Raw genomic sequence first — 21,790 nt, 5'->3', positions numbered from 1 at the left:
TCCTGCCATTTTAAAAATTCTTCTCAGAATAGAAAACCTACCTGATATACTGCTGCTATACATTTATCTGCAAGCATTACCTTGTTCTGCGAACAAACCTACAGAAAGGGATAAGGTCTAAAGCAAAGTCTCAAGGTTTTCTGGTTTGCCCCTGAATTCTTCCTCACTGAGGAAGACCTCATCAGCTACAACCAGAACTGGAAGTGTTGTTCAAGAGCACTTTCTTGCCATGTTTCTGAATCAAACCCCTGGAATATGGAAAACAATAATGATAATTAAAAATATGGTTAATATTTTTAAAAATTCACATCAGTCATCCCACAAACAACACACACCTGTATACTTAGCTGAACTATTGACTTTCAAATGACTGTTGGTTTTTACTGCTAGATTGATACTCTTCTGGTGAAGTGAAAACAACAGACTATTACATTAACACTGTTGCCTTGCTTGTCTGGGCCATATAGCTGCACAGTCTCATAAAGCAGTGAAGCGTAACAACAGGTTTAATGCAAGTCAGCATGATGGCATAAGTTATTGAGTGCTTTAAATAAAGTAATTGAAATCTGGAGTAAAATATGAAGGCATTTGAAGAACCAGTTAAAATTACTGAAGTTCAGATTTTCTAAATCCAGCAGAGGAGGAAGACAGGAGCTTGTACTGCCCTTCCTTGTCCTCTGATATGGCACACATGCTTTCAATCATGTGTTGATTGAAATCTGCCTCTGATGAGGCAGGTTAAGGCTGGGTCCAGCCCTGAAGTCACCCTTTTCAAGAGAGGTATGCTTGTTTTTTAAGTTTCTAACATTACTCTTGCAGTAATGTGACCTCTCAGTGACATTTCACACAGGATTAAACAATAGCTTGTTAAGATTTGTAATTCACACAGATGTTTTCTGCATGCTGCAGTATGTCTAATCATGTTCAAGCTAGTTAATATGCCTGCCCATAACACAGGTAGATTCACTCTGAACTTTAACATCAAATACAGAGAGTTTTCCCTCATTCATTATCTATACTGAATTTTAAGTGGGACCTGTGTAACTCTGAGATTTCTAGTAATTGTGATTGCAGTGCATAGGTTTTGGTGAACCTCACTAGATAAGCTATGAACAGATTCAAGCTAAATGAAACTCCAGGACACGTTTAGTCAATTTATTTAGCTATACAGCTGTCTGTCTTTTTGCTTAAGTCTGCATATTTCAACTGGAACCTAATCTGGAGAATCTGTGGGAACCTTTCTTAAGAGATTTTCTAAGTAAACTGATGCAACAATGCTTGAAAGTCTTACTCTGCCTTCCACGCATCACCTCAATTTCTAGGTCCAGGAGTATGGGACAAGCAACCAAATTTAGGCCTACCCTGAAAATTACTGGATGATGTTCACCCTTCCTAGCATCTGTAGCTGCCTGTCTGATGGACTGTATCGAACAAGGCTAAAATATCACCATCATCCAATATTAAAAAGCAAGTGTCTGTCTTTGGATTGTATTCAGGTTTCTGTTGAATGCAGTGAAAACCTCATTTTCATTATCAGAGGCCAAACTCTAGACCCAAGTTATCTATTAATAAAAACAAAAAACAACCCCAAAAAACCCTGTTACTGCAAATTAAATTAATCTTAATTTTATAATAAGAAATAATGCTTTTATTTCATATGAAATAGGGAATAAGTTAAAAATAAGGTAAAATATTATTGTATACAAAATGGTTGTGTTCTGAAAATATCACTGGTCTGTTTATATTTTCTATTGATGATTTGTTACGGTTACAATCAATGCCAGACAATATTGCATGCGAATGGCATCTTTAAGACAGAGAACAGAGTACTTACTAACACCAAAGGGCTTTGCATGCTATTTTCCAATTGATTTTAGAAATACATGATTAGCATTTTGAGTGCTGGGGAAAAAAAGAGCTGCTTAAAAACAGATGATAACACTAACACAAAAAAATGACACAGGCCTCATTCATCAACTGAATGAATAGATCCCCAAATGATATTGGCCTTTGAAGGGGGGTTTACAAAAATGTCTGTTAAACCCAAATGTTGTAAAAGCCGCACATATCCCATGGGGCATGTAACAATGTTCTTCCTTATTCTCAGTTAATAGTTAACAGCTTCAGATTCTTCCATGTCTCTCTATTGCTTTGTGTTATTAATCTCACCTGCCATCCTCTACTGCCCATGACTGTCAATATGCCTGATAGCTCAGCTCCAGGACCTGCTGCCATGATCACCTATACTGCCATAAAAAGCACACTGCATGCCACGTGTCACTTGCTGATTCTGATGTAATTTTTGTTCGTATACTGCTACAGTAATCTGCATTAATGAACTGGATGTATTGTGTTTCTGAAGAAAGGATGCTGTAACAGTAGAGTGTTAGGATAAGATTCAAATCTACTGGGACTGCAAGTGATGGATGTATATATGTTGCCACAAAGGTGCTTGATAACCTTGCTTTTTTTTTTCTCTTCCTAATGCCCCTAGTATTTATTATTGATTGAAAGGGAATGGTGAGACAAAGTTCTATATTTCTTCTGTGCATAGAAGTGTGCTGGTATTTCAAAGTGAGAAGCAACACAGAATTACCATGAAGAGAAAACGAATGTAACTCTAAGCACAGTGTTTCCTAATCTGAGTTTAGTCTGGGATAATGTGTATTACAGTATTTGCAGTCAGGGCTGACTTTGTACTGAAGGTCACACCAAAACATTATTATGGTTGTGCATATTTGTGTAGAGGAGAATCTCATGTGTCTCAAAGAGGTCCTGTTCTAGGCCATTGTTGTACATAACTAGTCTTAACTATGGCCATTTCCTCACCAGTCCTCTCCCTCAGAGCACAAACATCTTGTGTTGCTTATTTTTAAAGCTGGGAAGGAAGCCCTGGAAGACAAACACATCTCTGCTAATGAGCAAGGAAAATGTCAAGTTTCTGTTCCCTTTGGACAATTAGAGAAGTCCTTTGAAAAAAGAAATGGGGCAGCAGGGGAAGAGAGTAAGGCAGTCTTTGTAGGGTGACATGATCACCCCATGTTTGTCTTCCCCAAATGTGATGTTAAGTTCTAATTCACTTTTATTTCTCTGAAGGACTTAAGACTAGTGCTTCTCCTAAGCCTGTCTTGAAAACTTAGGAGGTGCTGAAGCCAGGAGCTGGCTCTTGATGAGTGGATAAGTTTGAGAGTAAATGCAGACCTTTTGGGTCCATCTGCAGCCACTCCTGACGCAGACTCATTTGAGTGGAGTAGGCAAAGATCTCACTCGGATCCCTCTTTAGGTGCTGTATCTGCATCGTATGTGGCAGAATATGGCACAAGAAAAGGATAGTTACAGCCATGGGAAGAATTACTTAGAGAAGACAGGTCTGGTTTCTTCTCAGAGTGTTTGATTAAATAAGTCCAACTACTAAGCTTCAAGAAAATATTTTAGATTAAATATTTATGCCTAGGTGCTTAGGGTTAGACTAAATCAATATGTAAACTGAGGAGTCATAGTCCATAACACTAAACACCTTGGGGGACTGACCTACTCAGACAGCTGAGCACAAAGCAAATCTTGTGAGATCCTGAGCTTCTATAAAGGACTCTCACCAGCCATTTTGCAATCAGGAAACTCATCTTCAGGAGCATTAATATGAAACAGAATCTAACTTAAGACATGCAAGTCTATGTTCTTCAAATAAGCCCAGAGGTGCAAGGACTGTAGCCCCTGCTGAATTGTAATACCTGTGGATTTGTGGTCATAGTCTCCTAGGCTTCTCTGATTTGAAAATGTGGACATTGACATCTACTTTCTTAATGGTGATGGTGCACGCTTGTTTCTGTCTTCAAGCAAACGCAATGTCATTTCTTTGTTTCCCTGAGTAAATGCTATATGTGGAATTACAGACATTTTCAGTACTGCTGGCATTTCCAGTGGCAGATTTTCAAATACCTCTAGCATTTCAAATTGATTCATTTCCAGCGATAGACTAATTGCATTCCATCAGCCAACACTCCAATAGTCTGTCCAGCAGAGATAATATGTAACAGCATCGTTTCTAAAGAAGGAAAATGAAAAAAGCAAATTTTCTTGAAGACAGGGACATAAATGATTGTGCTTCATCATATATCACACTGCTGAGCTTGGAATAACTTCAAGACTGTAGAACATTTGAAGCATTAGGGAAAAAACTCTTCCCAGACACATCAAAGAGCTAGTTTTTGCAATTTTATAAATTGCATTTACTTGCATTCTCTTTTGGTATCTTGTTTTGCCACATGCTTTCCTTGAAAGTTTAGTGGCTGTCACTTAGCTTGACATTGGCTAGATGAGCTGAAGTTCACCCTTTTAAAACAGGAGAGCCCAAGGCCGAGGAATCATACAGGTCTCACTTAAGCTGTGTCTACATTGCCTACTGCAGTGTAGCATAGACTGCTGAGCTGCTTTTAAATGAGCAAACCTGAGTATCTGAAGCTTTTCTAGCAGGAGCGCCCTGGAACTCTACACCAAGAAGTGGGGTATGTTTGTGCTAGCTGCCCGTTATCTTTGTGCTGCCACTGCTAGGCTGCTACGCCAGCCCCACCTGGTTTGCTGAAAGCTGGTTCAGACCTCTCTGCACTATAAATGCACATTTACGCATTTAGATGCTTCAGGGATGAATGCTGTTGTCAGACAAATTGTACATGAAAACCAGTCAAATGACAAAAGCATATGATAGAATTGAAGAGGATTCAAACAGCACAAAACCAAAAGAAAACAAACCATAAAAAGCCCCACCTTTTGCAAGTGTTTATTGAAAAATGTCATGCTTATGTTGCCTGATGAAGAAGGTTACACCGTATCTGTATGAATATACTACTAAATAGGTCACATTCAGTAAAAGATCACGTTTTTGCAAAGTGACGAAACCTGATTTCCAGACTGGCACTGTGCTTCATTTCGAACAATTAACCGGTTACATATAGGAAATCTTTAATGTTCACATAAAGATGGCACCTGTAATTATTTGCTCCCCTGTTTTGCACATTCACTCATTTCTCCACATAGCATTTTTCATCAGAGCATGCAAACAGCAATCGTGTACATGAACTGGCAAGCAGGATATCTGTGGCATTTCATGTATGCATCCAGGTGTCACTGAATGTGTGCGCACTGAGGATTTTCTTTATGTATACTGTATATCTGAGGTTACAGATTTATAGATGACATTTCATCCCCTTTTGAAGTTTGTTTCCAGCCCTGTACTATTTGCATGCATGTAAAAAGTTTGCTGTGTATTTTAAGCACTTTTTCTCTTTTCTTTTTAATTTTCAGTCCTAATGCTCTTGCAGAAGAGCAGCCACATTCCAGCTCTCAGTGTGCCCCTCTCAACTGTCTCTCTAAGCCTCCTCCTTACCCCTAATCTTCATATGCAACATAAGAGAAAATGCAAACAGAGTGGAGTTCATGAAACAAAGGTTGGGGTTGTTCCCAGCAAGCGGGTAGACAATCCTGCCTTGTTGCTGCATTGACAAGTCTGGATTCATATCCCCTGCTCTGGCGACCGAGGGAAGGTTGAGAAGAAGAACACAAAGCACAGAGCCCAACCTATCAAGAAGACTTTTTATGGTTCCTCTGATTGTATTCAAACTTTGCTGTCACAACTAAAGAGTAGTGAAATTTAACATCTTGACAGAAATGTTCCTCCCAGCTGCTTGGCTTTACCTCTGAAATAATGAGAGACTTAAGCCAATATTTAAAAAAGTATGTTACAAAAATCCTACCCTCACATCCTCTAAGTTCAGCCATAGGAACCAGTTCAAATTTCCTTTTGTCATTAAGGGTGTGATATTTATTTCTTACTTTATTTGCACCAGAATTTTGTGTTTATAAAATAGTCTTTTTTTTTTTTTTGTGGGAGTTGTGTTTCACTGATTTTATTTTTTAAAACCAAGCAGAAATAGCTTAAGTGAAGAATGACTGTGTTAATATTAAAAAGAGGCTTGTTGCATTGGCCAGCATATGGCCAATTTTTATTGCACAAAAATGTTGGAAATGGGTTGAATTGGAATGTTAACAATGACTGTACATTTTGCTGCTGCACTGATATTGTTTATGCACTTGGGTTTTTTAATTCCTATTACACTAGCTTCTGGTTTTGTTCTAGCTCTTCACTGAAAGATAATTATTAAGCCTAAGAAGGAGATGAAAGGATGATGTATTGATTTGTTTTCAGTTGTTTGCTTGCATCGTAATTATATTTTTGCATTTCAGACAAGTAGATGAATTGGTGCTGTTTTTTGGGGTTACTTTCTATTTGGTATCTGAGAAAGAAAATCTAAAACAGGTAAAATGTGTGCTAATTAAATTAATTCCTCCCGCTGCCATATTCAGGATACTAGTTCGAGGCCTTACCGTGAAAGGCTAGTATGAGTGGCAAAGTTGTATGCATTTTGTGTGAAGTATTCTGTGGTGAAAGAACTCATGCAGGTAGGGTTAATGGTGTGGATCAAAGTTAGTAGGACTTTCCTGTAGTGCATTTTTTCCTTGCCAAAAATCAACAGATACAGAACCTTAGCTCATGTCAGTTTATGACAAATACTCAGGTGATCTACGCTACGCAGACTCTATCGCAACAGTGCACAGTGTTCCTAGTTAAAGATTCTTTCCTGTAAAAGCTGAGTAAGTCTGGGTTTTTTCTTAAAAAGTAGTGAGTTTCAGAACAAAATCGAGGATAGAGGAATTTATTTTGCACAGTACCTGACAGCAAGGCAAGCAACTGAGTAGGGGGTCATGGTTCAGCATCTATGGGCTTCCCGTCTGGTTATCAGCTAGAGAAAAAGTCTGCAGTACTGCCTATCTGCCTACTTGTTGGCAACTAGCAGACTCCTTGCTTTGTCAGGTGGCCTTAATTTATTTACAGAAGAAAGGCTTAGGTATTTCCACATGTCTTTATTCCTTCTCTGCAGCATACGTATGACCTAGAAGCGGGAAACAGAATACAGCCTAAGGTACAGGGCAGCTGGGGGAAAAAAAGTTGCTGCAGGTGCGGTTGGAATAATGCTTTCATATTCTGCCTGAATCTGAGAAAATGAAGTCAGTCTTCTGTTAGTAACAGTGCTTACCAAATGTTACAATACACAAAACATCAGCAGAGGAAAGAATCGGTGACCACTCAGTGTGCCTAACAAATCATTATTACCATAGTACCAGTAACGAAGGTGCTGTAAATAGAAATACTCTGTGTCATCAATAGTGTATGTCGTGTAACCTTGGCAAAGCAGCTGAGCTATTGTAACAAAACATTCAGAGTCAGAGGTGGAGAAAATAGGAACAAACCGATAACCAATTCTGATCAGATCAAACAGACAACACTCGGCAGTGTTTCGACTTCGGTTTCCATGCGGTTCATGTGATTCTTCTCGTACACATTTACATCACTGTTCAGTATCATACTTAACCTACGTGTTGTCTTGTCATAGAAAAGTCAAGTAAAAACTCGTTCAGCTCTATCATACTGTCTGATACTGAAATTAGCTGCTATTTTGATTTTTATTAAAAAAACCAACCAAACAAACCCAAACCAAACATTTTGTCTGAGGCAAATGCTTCCTTCAAAAAGCATTCCTGACCTTGTCAGACTGGTGTATGAATATCGCACAGTGGCCATGTCTGCGTCCAACAAAGACAGCTACTGTACATTGTTAAAAAGAAAAAGAATTTGCATTGCACTTTGAATACAGTTACTGCAGGCTTCACTTGGAATAGTTTTTCCTATTTTCATATCCAAATCAAATGCATTTTCTCTGAATTTAAGTTAAATTAAACAGCAATTCAGTGAAATACATTTGCTTTCTATATAGATATGAATTTGTTGGGAAAAATGTATCAGAACAGTTGTTTAGGAACGTATTTGTTTCCAGTTGTAATTTGCAGAGCAACTTTGGGAAATTGAAACATTGTACTGGTATGTCCATGAGGATCAAAAGTTATGAAACAGCATCCAATGGTACAGAAATTGTGGCCACGTTTTATAGAAATAAGTGGGTTTATTAAATTTTTTATTCTCTTAAAGCTTTAAATTCTTCATTTCTAAGCTTTCAATTTACATTTTTTTATATGTAATAAAATTTAAGTGTTGGAAATGTAAGAGAACTAGAAACAAACCAACTTAAATGTACAAATGGCTGTAGTTATTGCATTGTAAGTTGTAAAACTGTGTAGGTCCCTGGGACAACTTTTGTCAGTTAACCAGTACAAAATAAAATACATATCTTGAAATTGAGATGATAAACTCTTCTTTATTATATAGTGATTGATTACATACAACTTTGTGAGAGATTTTGTAGGAAATATTTACATGCAGACAAAACCAGAAACAAAAGCTTGGTTTTTTAAGGGTTGCAAAATATTATATTTTGCCCATTTAAAATTAATTTATGATGTGTTGATATGTATTCTGATTTTTAAAAATTAAGAAAAAATTATACATACATTTGTAAAGGCCGAGTGTACTCGGAAATACTGAAATGTGTCCTACACAGTAAGGAAGCAATTCAAATCCTGCTCTGACTTTTTTATCTGAAATGCAGCTTTTGTTCTCTATGATGGCCTTGAAATGTCTTTGGATTTGGAATAGCCTATTCAGTTCTGGGGCATTTTGGTTTGGGTTTTATTTTCAGATGTAGTGAAAAAATATTCCTTGTTCAGTGAAACGGTCCACTTCTGGAAATCCAGTTTATAGGAAATGGGAGGGGGGAAGAAAAGGAAAAAAAAATAGAAAAAAAAATTCAAATATAAGGGGAGAAAAAGATAAAATTGTAAAATGTAACAGTATAGAAAATATATTTTCTATCAGTCAGAAGAAAAATGGAGGTTTTACAGAAAGAGGAAATATTACCATTTTTAATGATAATTGTATAGAATTTTCTGCCTTCTAGATGGAGGCAATAGTGATATTCTTTCTGATTGATCTGATTGACAGGTTGGCATCTCTGTGCTTTCTCCACTCACATTTTTCACAGTAAATTAATGTAATCATAGCTATACAGTAGGGTTCATAGAGTGAAACTAATTAACGCTGCAAGTTTTAATGCCAAAATGACTTCCAGATAATTTTTTATTTGAACTTGTTTAAGCCATTTGCCATATTTAAGTGTGAATAGAAAGGAGATTAGTTATGAAATATAAACTCACTTATGAAATATTACCTCACCTATGAAGGATGTTCAAAATAGTTACGTTGGAAATCTGCAAGTAAGCTGTTAGTAAAATGTGACCCAGTCCTTATCACACTGGGAATGACACCCACGAGCCTGGGCCCTTATTTTGATACCAACCTTATTGTTCAGCTTGCAATGCCAAAGTCAGTAGTTGTGCTGCCAATTCCACTATAGCTGGATTGATCATCATCATAAGGCATAGATTATACCGGCCCTTCCGAGGTCTGTTCCTTTCTTTGGCAGAAGATGCATATCCACTGAGGTTACATTAAATTTCTTTCTTTTGTGCTTTGGAAATCTTCATCTGAGAACGGCAGGCACTGAAGTTTTACCTTCAAAGTATGGGAATTGCTACAGTTACCTCTTTAAAAATTCCAGTCATCACTTTTCTTCAGTTTTCCTTTGTTGTGTGTGCAGTCAGTCTGAAAGGGATATATAATATTCAGACTTTTTTAGCCATTAAGGGGGTTTTTTAGTATAATTAAGCATCCTGTGGAAAAGAATCAAAAAAGCAATTGCCTTTCGCCTTCAGGCACAAATGCATCTAAATATGCAATGTAAAATGCATGCATGAGATTCTTAACATTGCGTAGCTTTTCCACATCCATAACTAAGATAGAAAATTCCTATTTCTTGTGTAATCTGCATATTCCTCTTGCTAGAAAGGCAAGAGGACTATCACAGAGAGTCTGTATCTTGCATTTGGAGGTGCATGGCTTAAATCCTTGTTGGTTTTTAATCTGTTTCCTGTGGAGTTCTTGAAAATCCCCTTTGTGAAATCAAATTGCAACCACGTGACAAACTGACAAAAGGTAAAGGAAAAATCCTATATTCCATGACTGGAGTTAATGTGCAGGCAGACTCTGGGTGATAGGGCCTCGTGTTTCAAAAATGCCTTTCTACAAATCTCTGTATTTGTTTTGTTTATCATGATTTGCTGTAAAAGAAAGAGTGGAGGAGAGTGTGTTTTTTTCTCAGCATTAGTAAACTGAGTTGAAAAGTTTTTATTGATTATATGGTTATTGGATTTCAAGAATATTTTGGAAATCAGTAAACACAAGTGATTGATAAAAGTTTCAAGTAGACTGGCTTGCTAGCCGAGTTGTTATTTTATCAGCTATGAAGAAGAAATAAGAGTAATCTAGCTTCTTTTTTTTCCCCCCTCCTGTTCACAGATATGGCTATGTGTGCTATGCCAGTGGATAAATTAAGTCCATTTTATTAGTTATTGCCCTATTGATTTTCAGCCCTATGGTTTGACTGTTAAAGGGTTAATTAACTTGATCCTTTGTAAACAATTTAAAAAAAAAAAAAGAAAACTGATGTTTTGTGACTTTTGTAATCTAATGACTGTTTCCATTTGCATGATGTTCTGTATCTAACGAACCATACAGATTGCTGTGTTCCTTTCAAAAGAGTTTTAACATTGGTGGAGTTTGTGACAAACACAAATTTGTATACTGTATGTTTACTGCTGTAATAACTCAGCTACTCCTGTTGAATTGACATTATGTTGTCCTGCCTTCTTGGGGTTAAATGATGGAGTGTTTCTAGATGATGAATATAAAAGTATATATGTTCATTTGCTAAAGACTGAATATTGGAAACTCTTCTTGTTGCTACTTTATGCTAAAAGCAAAAAAGTTAAATAATTCTTGTTTCCAAAAATGCATCATTTGTTTTTAAAATTGAAGTAATTCCCATGTTAACTCTTCCTTGTCCTTGTAGACAATCCTAGATTAATGCCTTGTGAGGGATTCATAAAGTCTGTGCTTGTACATGTGTAATATGATCATGCAGTCAAATGGTTGGGAAAAACACTCTAGTGCTGAAGAAAATAATTAAAAGAAGCAAATATACTGATTCTTACATCTTTACGTTGCAATTAAAATTACAGTGTAATGCATAACTGTTCCAGTGAATAAACTGGCCATTTTTGTTCATTTAATTCCATGCTGTCTGGTCTACTTCTATTTACGTCAGTTTGCAGTGCATTGGCTTGGCTTATACTTTTGCATTTATTTAGTTCTTAAAGATCCATAATTGTAAGTTTAAAAGGTATCAGAAAGGAAATTGAGAAGGGGAATCAACATTCAAGGAAAAAGGAATCAGAATTAAAGCAAAAAAGCTTCCTCTGTTTTCTGAGATTGAGGCAGACGCTAAAATAAAGGCTGATTCCCCGTATACTGTTTCCAACAGATTTGAGTAATCTCTGAAATGCTGCAACATCTGCTTGAAGTCTCAGTACAGAAATGCTTTGTAAGATGCAAACTTCCACCCTCAGGGGATGTGGAAGCAAAGGAAGAGCTGAAGTTGGCATAAAATTGTCTTGAGAGTGCCGTATACAGTACAGCGTACCATACCTGCTTTTTAAAGTAAGAAATGTCTTTTATCTCTTGTGGAGATTTTATCTCTTGCTCTGACAGCAAGGGGGTCAAAGTCCTCCCTCAGCAGCCAGTCCTGCAGTGGTCTGGGAGTGTGGCCCTGGCAGGCAGCTCCTCCGGTGAACCTCACTGCTGGCAGGGTCTCTGAGGGGTAGCAAATGTCCAGCTTTTAGAAATGGGCCAGGAAAAGGGAAGAGCCTGGAGGAAGGTTTGTGCCTCCAAGCCTGCTGTGATATTTCACTCAATAGGAGCTATTGGAGGGCTGCTTTTGTTTTTGGCTGGCTGGCAAGGTGCTTTGGATAGTAACAGGATTTGTGCATAGTGTCAGAAATGCAATTCAAGAGCTGTTACTTGTCCAAGTTCTTCCCACTTCTCTCTTTTCTTCCTTTTTCTCATCTAGCGGGGGGAGGTCTCCCACCTTATCTGTGTTCATGGCAGAAGTGCCTTTGGCAGCAGTGTTGCATTGATCATTTTAGCAGAAGTGTAGCTGCTCAGGATAGAAATTTCTTACACTGGGTGTTCCTCCTCTTCAATTTTAAATTAAAAGAGTTTCTGAGAATAAAAAAAGGGGAGAGAGGACTTTTCTTCCTTAGCATATTTGTTTTGATAGCAGTTTCACACAGGGTTGCCCTTTGTGTGAACATTCTCATGGCAAAGTTGATTTGAGAAACTTCTAACCCTTATTGCTCCTTCCCCTTCCTCTGTATCCTCCCTTCAGCTGGTCCTGTGCAGCTCTCTGAGAGGCAATGGTATGAGTAAGGTCACTGAAATAGTCTGGATTGAAGGAAAAAAAAAAACCACCAAAAAAACAGGCCTAAAAAATGTATATCTTTTGTTTCCAAAGAAAATGTCTGTGTAGTATCTCTCGTTCTGGAGCAGGAGGTAATTTCTGACAAATGAACTATTGGTTTTCCTATAGAAACATGCCAGATAATAATGGAAAATATCCCAAAGCTCAAGTTTACAGTGACTGCTACTGCAAGTCCTTGTTTCTGGATGCTTCCCTTGATAAGTCCTGGAGTTATGCTTAAAGAAATGCAGAGTACTCCCAGTTATACCTAAAGGCAGCAGGAGCCATACTTCGACTCTCTTAACACCATGAAACACTGACAGGCCACTGGCAACTCAGGTTGAGCACAAAAAATTACTGCATAATTTTGAACAATGTTGAAACCTAGATTTCATGAGACCAATAATAAGAACAGATGTACTAATTATGAAGAGGGCCATATTAAAGGGCCTGACATCCACATCTTCTAGCAGCCTGTGAATGACAAGCATAGAAGAGAAGATTTTATATATAGAACAAAATACAGGGGGAAAATGGAGCTAAAATAGATAATACTAATTATGTACATCCTGGGAAAAAATATTGGGAATAAAGCCAGCTCTCATCTATTTGTGTTTTCTAAAGGCACAGGCACAAATGCTTTCCTCTCAGTGGAAGGTTTGAGTGATTGCCTGAATGAAAGAATAAATTCCTAACTTTGCACAAAAATAAGGCTCAATACTATAGTTGACAACTCAGCAGAAGCTCGATAACCCAGTAAAAAATATTGACCTTTGCAAGAATGATTCCTTCTTGACTAGAGCAGTATATTAGAAAACACATATTTCATTCATTATTATTTATAAATTCTCTTATATCATATTGGAGGTATCTAATGTCAGGAATAAGTTTTGGTGGCTGGTTTTAGAGGGAAAAAAAGGTTTAAATTACTGTTATAATATGTGATTGAGAAAATGTTATTTGTGCGAAAGCTCCATAGAAGGGCAGGAAACAAGCCCTTTCGTCTCCCTTAAGTAAGTGAGTTATCAGGAAAATTTGGAAATAAATAATGAGAGAGTTGTGTCCATTTAAATTAATTCATAGGATTCCTTACCTGGGGAGGGCTGTCATCTTTTTAAGTGTTGATTACCTCTGTCAAGAAATTGATTTTTGCTATTCAGTGCTGTCACGTTGGTTAAAGTATTAAAACTAAGGCTACTTACTCAGATTAGGAATATAATATGGAAAGCTACATGAGTACAGAACTGCCTTGAAGATCAAATTCTGAATGCAGAGGATGTGGGCCCAATATTTTGTTCCTCTTCAGAGAGATGGGAAAGGCCCATGATCACAGGAGAAAAAGAACTATTCTTTTTATGGGACACAGGTCGTCTTCTATCCCCCTATACAAGACTAAATGGCTTTGCTATAGTGATAAGAAACCTCTGTTACAGACAGACAACCTCTGTAAACTCAGATGGCTCAGTGCTGACCCATCCAAGGTAGCTCTTTCTTTTCTTTGTTAGTTCTCTAAGATGAAGCTTCATGGCTATATGGATGCTACCATCAGGCCCTAGAGCAAGGAAGTTACTTTAGAATCAGGTGGGGTTTTACCCATGTCATTCACAGTTGGTTGGGAAACTTGCTTTGACCTGAGTTAATGGACCTGCCATTCAGTTCATTCCTTTGAGCTTTGACTTAAAGAGATCCCTGCGTTGGACCAAAGCTCCACGGACTTTAGTGGGCTCCACCTGGATGTTGGGCATTCACCCGTGTGGAGCAGATGACAGGACTGTGGGCATAACATGGAGTATCTCGTGCAATTTGAAGATGTGACTGATGAGTGCTTTCGCGACCAGCTTGTGACTCAACTTCAGCCATGCAAAATGTAAAATTAGAACTTATATAAATGCACTGCATACAAATAGCAGCAATCCCAAAGTCCTACGTTACTTAAAAAAGAAAAGCCTCTGTAAAGCCACCACTGCTTTCAAAGGTTTTTGTTATCTAAGCCAAATTCAAAGTAGCTCTTTTTACCTTCAGAGCACTGTACACTTACTAATTCATTTCTGAAACATCTTTGCAAAATAGGTACTGTTATCTCTCAGCTACAGATAGACAAATTGAGACTATGCGATGGGAAGACATCAACGCTCAGCAAAGTGAGCCAGGTTTCTTTACATGTAACCCTTCACCTCTCCACGTACATCCACCCTGCCCACACTGGATACCAAAGTCATTTTAGATGCGGTAGCCAGGTGCTCTCAGAAAGGTGAGTTATTTAGTCCATGTGGTATATACCCTGCTCCAGAACCCGCATTACTTGAGTGCTTGATTTCGTTCAGAGCTTGTCCCCTATTTCTCCCGTGCTTGGTATTAATATATCCTCACTATAAATAGCTGAGGTTTAGCATCCACTTTCTGGTTTTAATTTCCTTAGCCCTATGCCCTCTTTCTGACTGTCTGCCAGGCCTGGAAACCAAAAAGGCAATTTGACTCACAGGGTCCAAGATGAAAACACTGACTAAACATGGGAAAACTTTTCTTCCTCCAACAATGTTAGATCAGTAAAATAGAAATGTTCTTTTTCTGGTAGAGAACTTGGATTTCCTTTAAAGTCACTGCATCCTTTTAACAACTGTGTTCAAAATCACGAATATAAATCCGTGACAGAGCCCAGCTTAAGATTCTGGAGTTTCTGAAGTTTCAAACCCCTTGTCTATGCAGTTATGTTTAGCACTATTTATGCTTGAATATAAAAGCATGGCACATTTCAGTCTGGTAAAGTTACAGCCATTTGCAGTGCATAGAGCCTCAGATGTATACCGTAAAGCTAGCTTGAAGTACTGAGTTCCAAAATTAGACAATGCTAGCTCTCTGGAGGTAAAAATACATTGTAAAAATTATAAATATGAATGGAATGCTATTTTTGAGATTTAGGATACAAGAGAGAGTTTAAGTGGAACAGGAGCAGCATTTATATCCTTTTCACAGCCTTTGCTCCAAATAATCATATTTCAGTCCCAAAAGATCGAAAGGAGTCTGTGAAATGCGGAACAGAATGAAGGCAAACAAGGGTGGATGAGGCTAACTTAGAGGAGTCTGCAAATGCAGCAACAGCTTTGAAGTCTCTCTGTTTTAAGTCACTATAAATTATTGAGAAGCATGCTGAAACTCCAGTGCACGTACCATATGCCTCATTAGAAGCAAACTTAAGTACCTGACAGCTTGGTTTTTACAGTAAGGAAAAGAAACAAAGTTAAGGGAGTATTGCAATATTGAGACCGATATACTCTCTTCCAGAGCTGGAAGTAAGAATTATGCCTTTCTTTTCGCAACATGTTTTATCAGCCAATTGCTCTCTAGGTGCTGATTTGTTAAGGAGAGAACCAAAACGTTTTGCTTCACTGTTTTGGTACGCATTCATAGAGAGACAATGGTTAATATTTAATGTATACAGCATCTTAGCAGTACACGGCTCTTTAAACAACGTACAATCCCATTTGTCATAGCACTGACGAAAGAGAGGGGAGCTGAGGCTAGACATTGGGAATAATGCAAAGCAATGGCAAAGAACACTTTGTTTCATGGTCACACATTTCGATGTGGACAGAGCCCCTGCTCCCAGCTGCAGCTCTTCCCGTAGGGAGAAGAGCTCCTCCCGTAGGGAGCACGCCAGAGGAACAGTTCATAGCAGCCACCAGCTCCTTCCACACAAGCTGTCATCTTTTCCCCAGGAGTCACCACCAACTTTCCCATCATCTCACCAGGCATGGGACTCTCGGAGAAAAGGGAGAAGCTGCAGGTCCCAGAAGAGATGGTGGCTAGAAGCTGGCTGCTGCCACCATCGGCGGATTAGCACAGCCCACCACCAGCTCCTCAGTGGCCCCTTGGAAAAGCCCACCAAGGATCTCACTGGCACATCTTTTCCTGTCAGACCACAAGGAACTTGTGGGCTATATCAGGAGCAGCTTTGCCTAATTTATTAATTCACAATTTTCAACAGTGAATTTAACTTGATCTGGCAAAAAGCTAGAGGCACTATTGATCTGTCACTCTTGCCCTGGGAATCAGACCCCACTAAAATGTCTCAAATGGGGAGCTTAGACCATGGTTTTTAAACTTCTTTTTGTAATGGCTGGTGTCTTTCACTGCAGAAGGAAATAAGAAATGGGAGGAGAGTAGAACATCTTCTTGAGCATAGCTAGCTTTCTCCTGTTTACTAACATGACCTTACAGAAATTTGTTTTCACCTGTAGTTAATCCAAATCAAAGCTAAAGCACTGCTGCTAATGCTGTCAAAATGTCTGACATTAATTGGATAGTGGGAAACATATTTCATTAACCTGTGGTGGTGATAATGAACAATATTCTTACTTCTAAAAGCAATCAGTCTTTGTTAAATGAATGCCATTCTGCAAGACTTATCTAACAAAACTGATTAAATAGCAATTACTACCTCTAAGCAGCAATCCTTCAGTAAAACTAAGGCATATGTGTGATAGCTTTATCTCAACACGATTTCAATAAATTCCAAGAATTTGCTTGCAATAGACAAAATGCTTTTGTGCAGCAAAAAAGGGGTAAGACAAAATTAACATCGAGGCAGTACGTAGCAGGAATGTTTCTTCCTTTGATTATCATAGTGCTGTTCTTGCAGAGCTACATGTCAGCATTCATCTGTATGGTAGAGAAAGAAGCCCTGGCTTCCTCTTTTCTAGGGGGTATAAATAGGATTCTTTATTACAGTGGCTGGAAGTGGACAAAACCTGCTGCTGGGTAGTCCCCATAGTTATCTTTGACAGGGCCCAAAATGACAACAGGAGGAAACAAATAAAATACAACAGTGTTCCCTCTCATACGGTCAAGACAGAAGAGAGATCTGTAGAAACATTATTGTCTGGGCAAAAAGAAGCTGCCATGGATTTTCTTCTGAGGGCTGCCTACCCATCCTTTTTTGTTTCACCAGTTAATACCTAGGATTTGTCTAACCCCCCTGGAGTGCTTGTCATGGGTTGCTTCTGATGTTTGACTCCTAATTCATGCTGTTGACGCTGCAGCTCCTTCTCATGGGGAAGTAAAGCCGTTCCTAAGATATGGTATGTTCTAGACTTTTCGATGGGGAGTTAGTAACAAAAAAGCTGGGTGTGTTTTTTGGTGTAAGCCAGTGCAATGCTATACATTCAGGGTTCCCCACCCTGTTCTGACACACACACTGGGTGCTGCCCAGGGAACAAGCATCAGGCTTGAGTCCCTCTCATCTTTGGCTCCCCAGGCTAAGAAGCCAGAGACTGCAGCCTCAGGCTGAAAGTCACATTATGTCTTTGAATGCTGGATTCTGTGTTTGCCTGCTGATTTAACTGAGGTTAAGTATCTGCCTCGCATTTGCTTGCTTACTCTGTGTATCTCTGTTGCACACACTGCAGTTGCTTTGTGCATTGTAACTGCTGCTGCCCTCGGAAGAGACTTTTCATCTGGAATGTGCATGAGGGCCTGAGATGAGTGAGATTCTTCTCTAATTAGTATCCTACTCTATTTTTTGCTATATCGGTTCTTGTTCTTCATTATAGTTCCCTGCTGGCAGAACTGGTTTGTGGGTTATACAACATGCAGTTCACAGCAGATTCAAAATGTATGACGAGCTGTACCCTAACTTAGGCAGGACTTGGCTTGGTTAGCTATGTATTTAAGTATGGATTTTCTATATTATAAGCTGCATTTTAACTTTAGTTTTTATTTGGAGTTTCATACCTAACAGAGAATGTAATTTTTCTGTCAGACCTCAGAGGAGGTACTGTCCAAGTTAGCTCTAAATAAGCTACTCTAAAGAGGCTAATGTTCGTAATGTTTAGAAACATTATACATGTGTTTTTGTTAGGTGCTGAGTTCATGCATCTTCTTTCTCAGGGTCCTGTAGATTAATGCTCTAAAAATATGTTACTACACAGATTTACCGTGGGGTACAGCACAAGGTAGTATTCGGAGAAACTAATGCTAGAGGCCATAAACTGAATCCAGGAACAGATTTACTGTGTAACTGACAAGAAAATAAAGTTAAACTCCGGCAGAAATAAAGCAAGTTGACCAGAGGCAACAACAGAAACAGTCTCACTCAAGGAGTTAGTCAAAATCAAGTCTTCTGAAGGCTGTTTCCCTTAAGGAGAAGAAAAGGTTAATACAAAGAGGTTTACTGGAGGAACAATGGTTTACATACAAAGTGAAGCATCTGTTTTCTCACAAAAATGATTGCCTATAAAGTCCTGTTTGCCTGAATGCTTTGGGGCTCCAGCAGCATGAGATGAGTGCTCGCAAGCCTTTCGCATGCCAGAAGCGTTCTTTCAACTTTTTCTTGAGGCTAAACCTTGCCAGCTGTCCTTGCCTTCCTTCTACACCTCTGTGTGCTTCCACAGCGATCCTGTTGTTCCTCCTGCATGCAAATAGGTATAATTACATCAAGTCTCCACCACTGTATTTCTCACCACCCCCACAGAAAGCTTTGGAGCCAGATGGCCCAGCTAGTGACCATATTTGCATAGGTTAGATGTGGCCTACTGGTTACCTCAGTTACCATACAACAGAGGGGTACATAACTTTTCCTGCACTTTGTCTAGGGTGGGAGGTACATTGCAAGCCTTTTATTCAAGTAGTGTAATTTTCTGACCTTCATGTATTTTAAGCAGAATTTGCAGCAACGTCTATGTTTAAGCTTATTCAGTATTTTCTGGTTTTGGATCCCTTCTCCAGTCATTACACTAAATTTTTAATCATTTAGGGTGATGTTTTCCAAGATAATATCTATCTCAGATTGACTTTTTACACTTAGAAAAATGTTTTTCCTCTTTGCTGACATTGCCAAAAGACTCGCTGTCTCTCCCTGGAGATGGAGAACAAGAGATTGAGAGCAGTGTATAAAAAAGGAGGAAGGGCATGCCAGAAGGGGCGGCCGGTTATTATCCTGTTAAAGCAGGCAGAACGGACCTGTTGCTGGTGTACAGCAGTTCAGAGCCAGCTTGAACCAGCTGCTCCAGGTCTGTGCTGTAGCTAACTGAAAAGAGACAATTAGCTACTCTGAGAAGCCTGTACCGCACTGCAGTGTACAAATGCTCTACAGTTACCATGAATTTACTGACTGTGTGAATTTCTTCTATCACAGGCTGTCACCTCACTGCTTTAAATACATCAGTGTGCTTCAGGAGGATTTTCTCAAGAAAATGAGCTTTTGTGACCGATCTCCTGATGCCACCGAGTTGTCATGATTCTCTTTTCTGAGGAGACCTTTATTTTCCAGAGTGACATTGTAATAAGTTACTGCTCACTGATAACATCGCAGAAAACAAAATTAACATAGTTCCTACCATTTGTTTGGGATTTGTGGGGTGTATGCGTTTGCCCTTGCTTCCTTAGCTGTTTTCCTTCCAGGAGCAGAGTTCCATGTTTAAAGAGGCAAGTACAAAGTTCAATAATAAGTGATAATTATACCTGGCTAAAGATGGGCAGTTGAGCAATTGGCTAATATTTGGGTTAATCTTAGTTAAGTTATCACCCATAAGAGAAACAGAGAAAGGTCTTCTATTTTCAGTCTTACTTTCATTCCCATAAACTAACATTTTGTATTTTACTATTGTATTGATGTCTTGGACAACTTTGAATAAATCACTTCTTCCCATAATACCTCATTTTCCTCCCCCATCAAGAGAGGCTGATGCTTCCTCCTTGGTGTAGTGCTTTGAGAATTATTAATGAGAGGTTCTCTGCCTCTCTTGCTCTCTCCTTGTTTAAATCAGTAAACTAAAGATTACTCAGTGTTAGAGTTAGTCAGAGTCCAGAGGAAGATTTAAATGTGCACGAGTGATCTGGAAGAAGATTTTTATCTGAACGAGTTAATGATTGACCCTTGGTACACACCCATGAACTGTACGTAGCTAAAGTTTACAAGATCTCTAGCTTGTTGCAATAAAGGTAGCAGGTACTAGCTCTCTTCATAGCATAAGTATATTCATCTCCATATGCCCAGCCCAGGTCAAGTGACTGAAGTCAGGATATAAATCAATCTTTTACCTCTGAGTCACTGTTTTTTTTACATGCTTCCACAAGTAAAACCCAGTGTTTGCAATTGCAAGCACACAAATAAATTTAGGAGGTGATCTCCCTCATTTTTAGCAGAAAATGTAAGGTATCAACCCTTTTCCAGAAAAGAATGATTTCACAAAGAGGCCAAAAGAGTAAGATCCTTGGTGCATGGTGGCAGATGTCCCAGCTACACCAGTTCCCTCTGTGCTCGTTGCTGACCTGCTCTCTAACACTGAAAGGAGAAGACCCACTCATTTGACTTCCTCCTCGTGCTCCCTTGCTGCTGCATGTGTAGTATGGGTAGCACCATCACGGCCCCTCTCTGCTGCCATGCCTCCCATGGGTCCAACACAGCTGGTGCCTCACACAGGTGGCCTCCTGACTTCAGGAGAAAGTGTGTTACCATCGCGTCCTGCATGCCAAGGAAGCCCGCTGGAAAAGACTCAGCAGGAGCCTCACACAGTAGCACAGGACTCTGGAGGAACATGATGCCCCGTCACATGGCTCCCCCATGCAGATGTGGCCACGTTGCATGCATGACCCTGTGGGTGCTGACTACAGGTATCCTGATCCCTTGGGAGACAAGGATGTTGCAAAGTCAGCAGCCTGCCTGAGCAGTCCATAAAATCTTATTGCTGAAGATGTAAGAGCATAAGCGTGGCTGTATGGGTCAAATGAAAGGTCTCTCTCGCCCACTTCCCATCTCTGACAGTGGCCAAAAATGATGTAAGAGCAGGGCAAGTGCAGAGTAGTACTTCCCCAGAATAGTCTTCCAAGCCCCAGCAATTCATGGGCTTCCTGGCAAATAAAGGTTGTGTCGGACCATCGCCAAAGGGAGAACATCCCTGGAGCGTAGCTGACTGCTCTCCCTCTCTTTTGTGAGGGAATACTCCAAGTATGGCTGATGGCAAATGCAGCGGCACGTTACAAAACAGGAGGCTATCTTTTAAAGAAGCCCTAAAACCTGGGCTTTCCAAACCCTAGGAAATCCTTGTGTAGCAGGAACACCACTTTGCAACCAGTTCATCTCTAACTGCACCACATGAAGCTCCCTGACAGACTCAAAGATTCTCATCCTGCATACCACAGACTGCTGTCACCTGCTCTCATGGTGGCACAGGTGGAAGTGCTCTGCCTCCAAATATCACGTCTGGGTTCAGCAGGTAAATAGGTGCTTTCAGACACTGTTGCTATATGAGTGAACCTACTCCCAGGTCTCACAACAGCATAGCCTTCTGATTGTCTTTTTCAGTTAATGTTAATTAAAGTTTAGAGGGGGAAGCAACTGCTTTGCCCCGAAGGAACCGTTTTAGCTGGAATTATTGTTGATGCAAGCATTGCAGCTCCATCCCTGGCATCAAAACTAACTTCTAAGCACT

At 39.4% G+C, this 21,790-nt stretch overlaps 1 protein-coding gene across 6 annotated transcripts in view; it reads left to right on the top strand.

Annotated features, from left to right (window-relative positions):
• Nucleotides 1-5,498, top strand: part of BICD1 (BICD cargo adaptor 1) — a 202,878-nt gene extending 197,380 nt beyond the window's left edge. For 5 of the 6 annotated variants that reach the window (XM_075712302.1, XM_075712288.1, XM_075712294.1 and 2 more), the window contains one exon: nucleotides 5,302-5,389. In XM_075712302.1, the coding sequence (XP_075568417.1) occupies nucleotides 5,302-5,389 (88 nt within the window). Of the gene's footprint in view, nucleotides 1-5,301 lie in introns of all 6 variants that reach the window. The other variant, XM_075712268.1, reaches the window with a different exon arrangement.
• The last annotated feature ends 16,292 nt before the right edge of the window (nucleotides 5,499-21,790 follow it).

Source organism: Pelecanus crispus, chromosome 1 (assembly GCF_030463565.1).
Source record: "Pelecanus crispus isolate bPelCri1 chromosome 1, bPelCri1.pri, whole genome shotgun sequence".
Lineage (NCBI taxonomy): Eukaryota > Metazoa > Chordata > Aves > Pelecaniformes > Pelecanidae > Pelecanus > Pelecanus crispus.
This window is presented reverse-complemented; position numbering and strand designations above follow the sequence as displayed.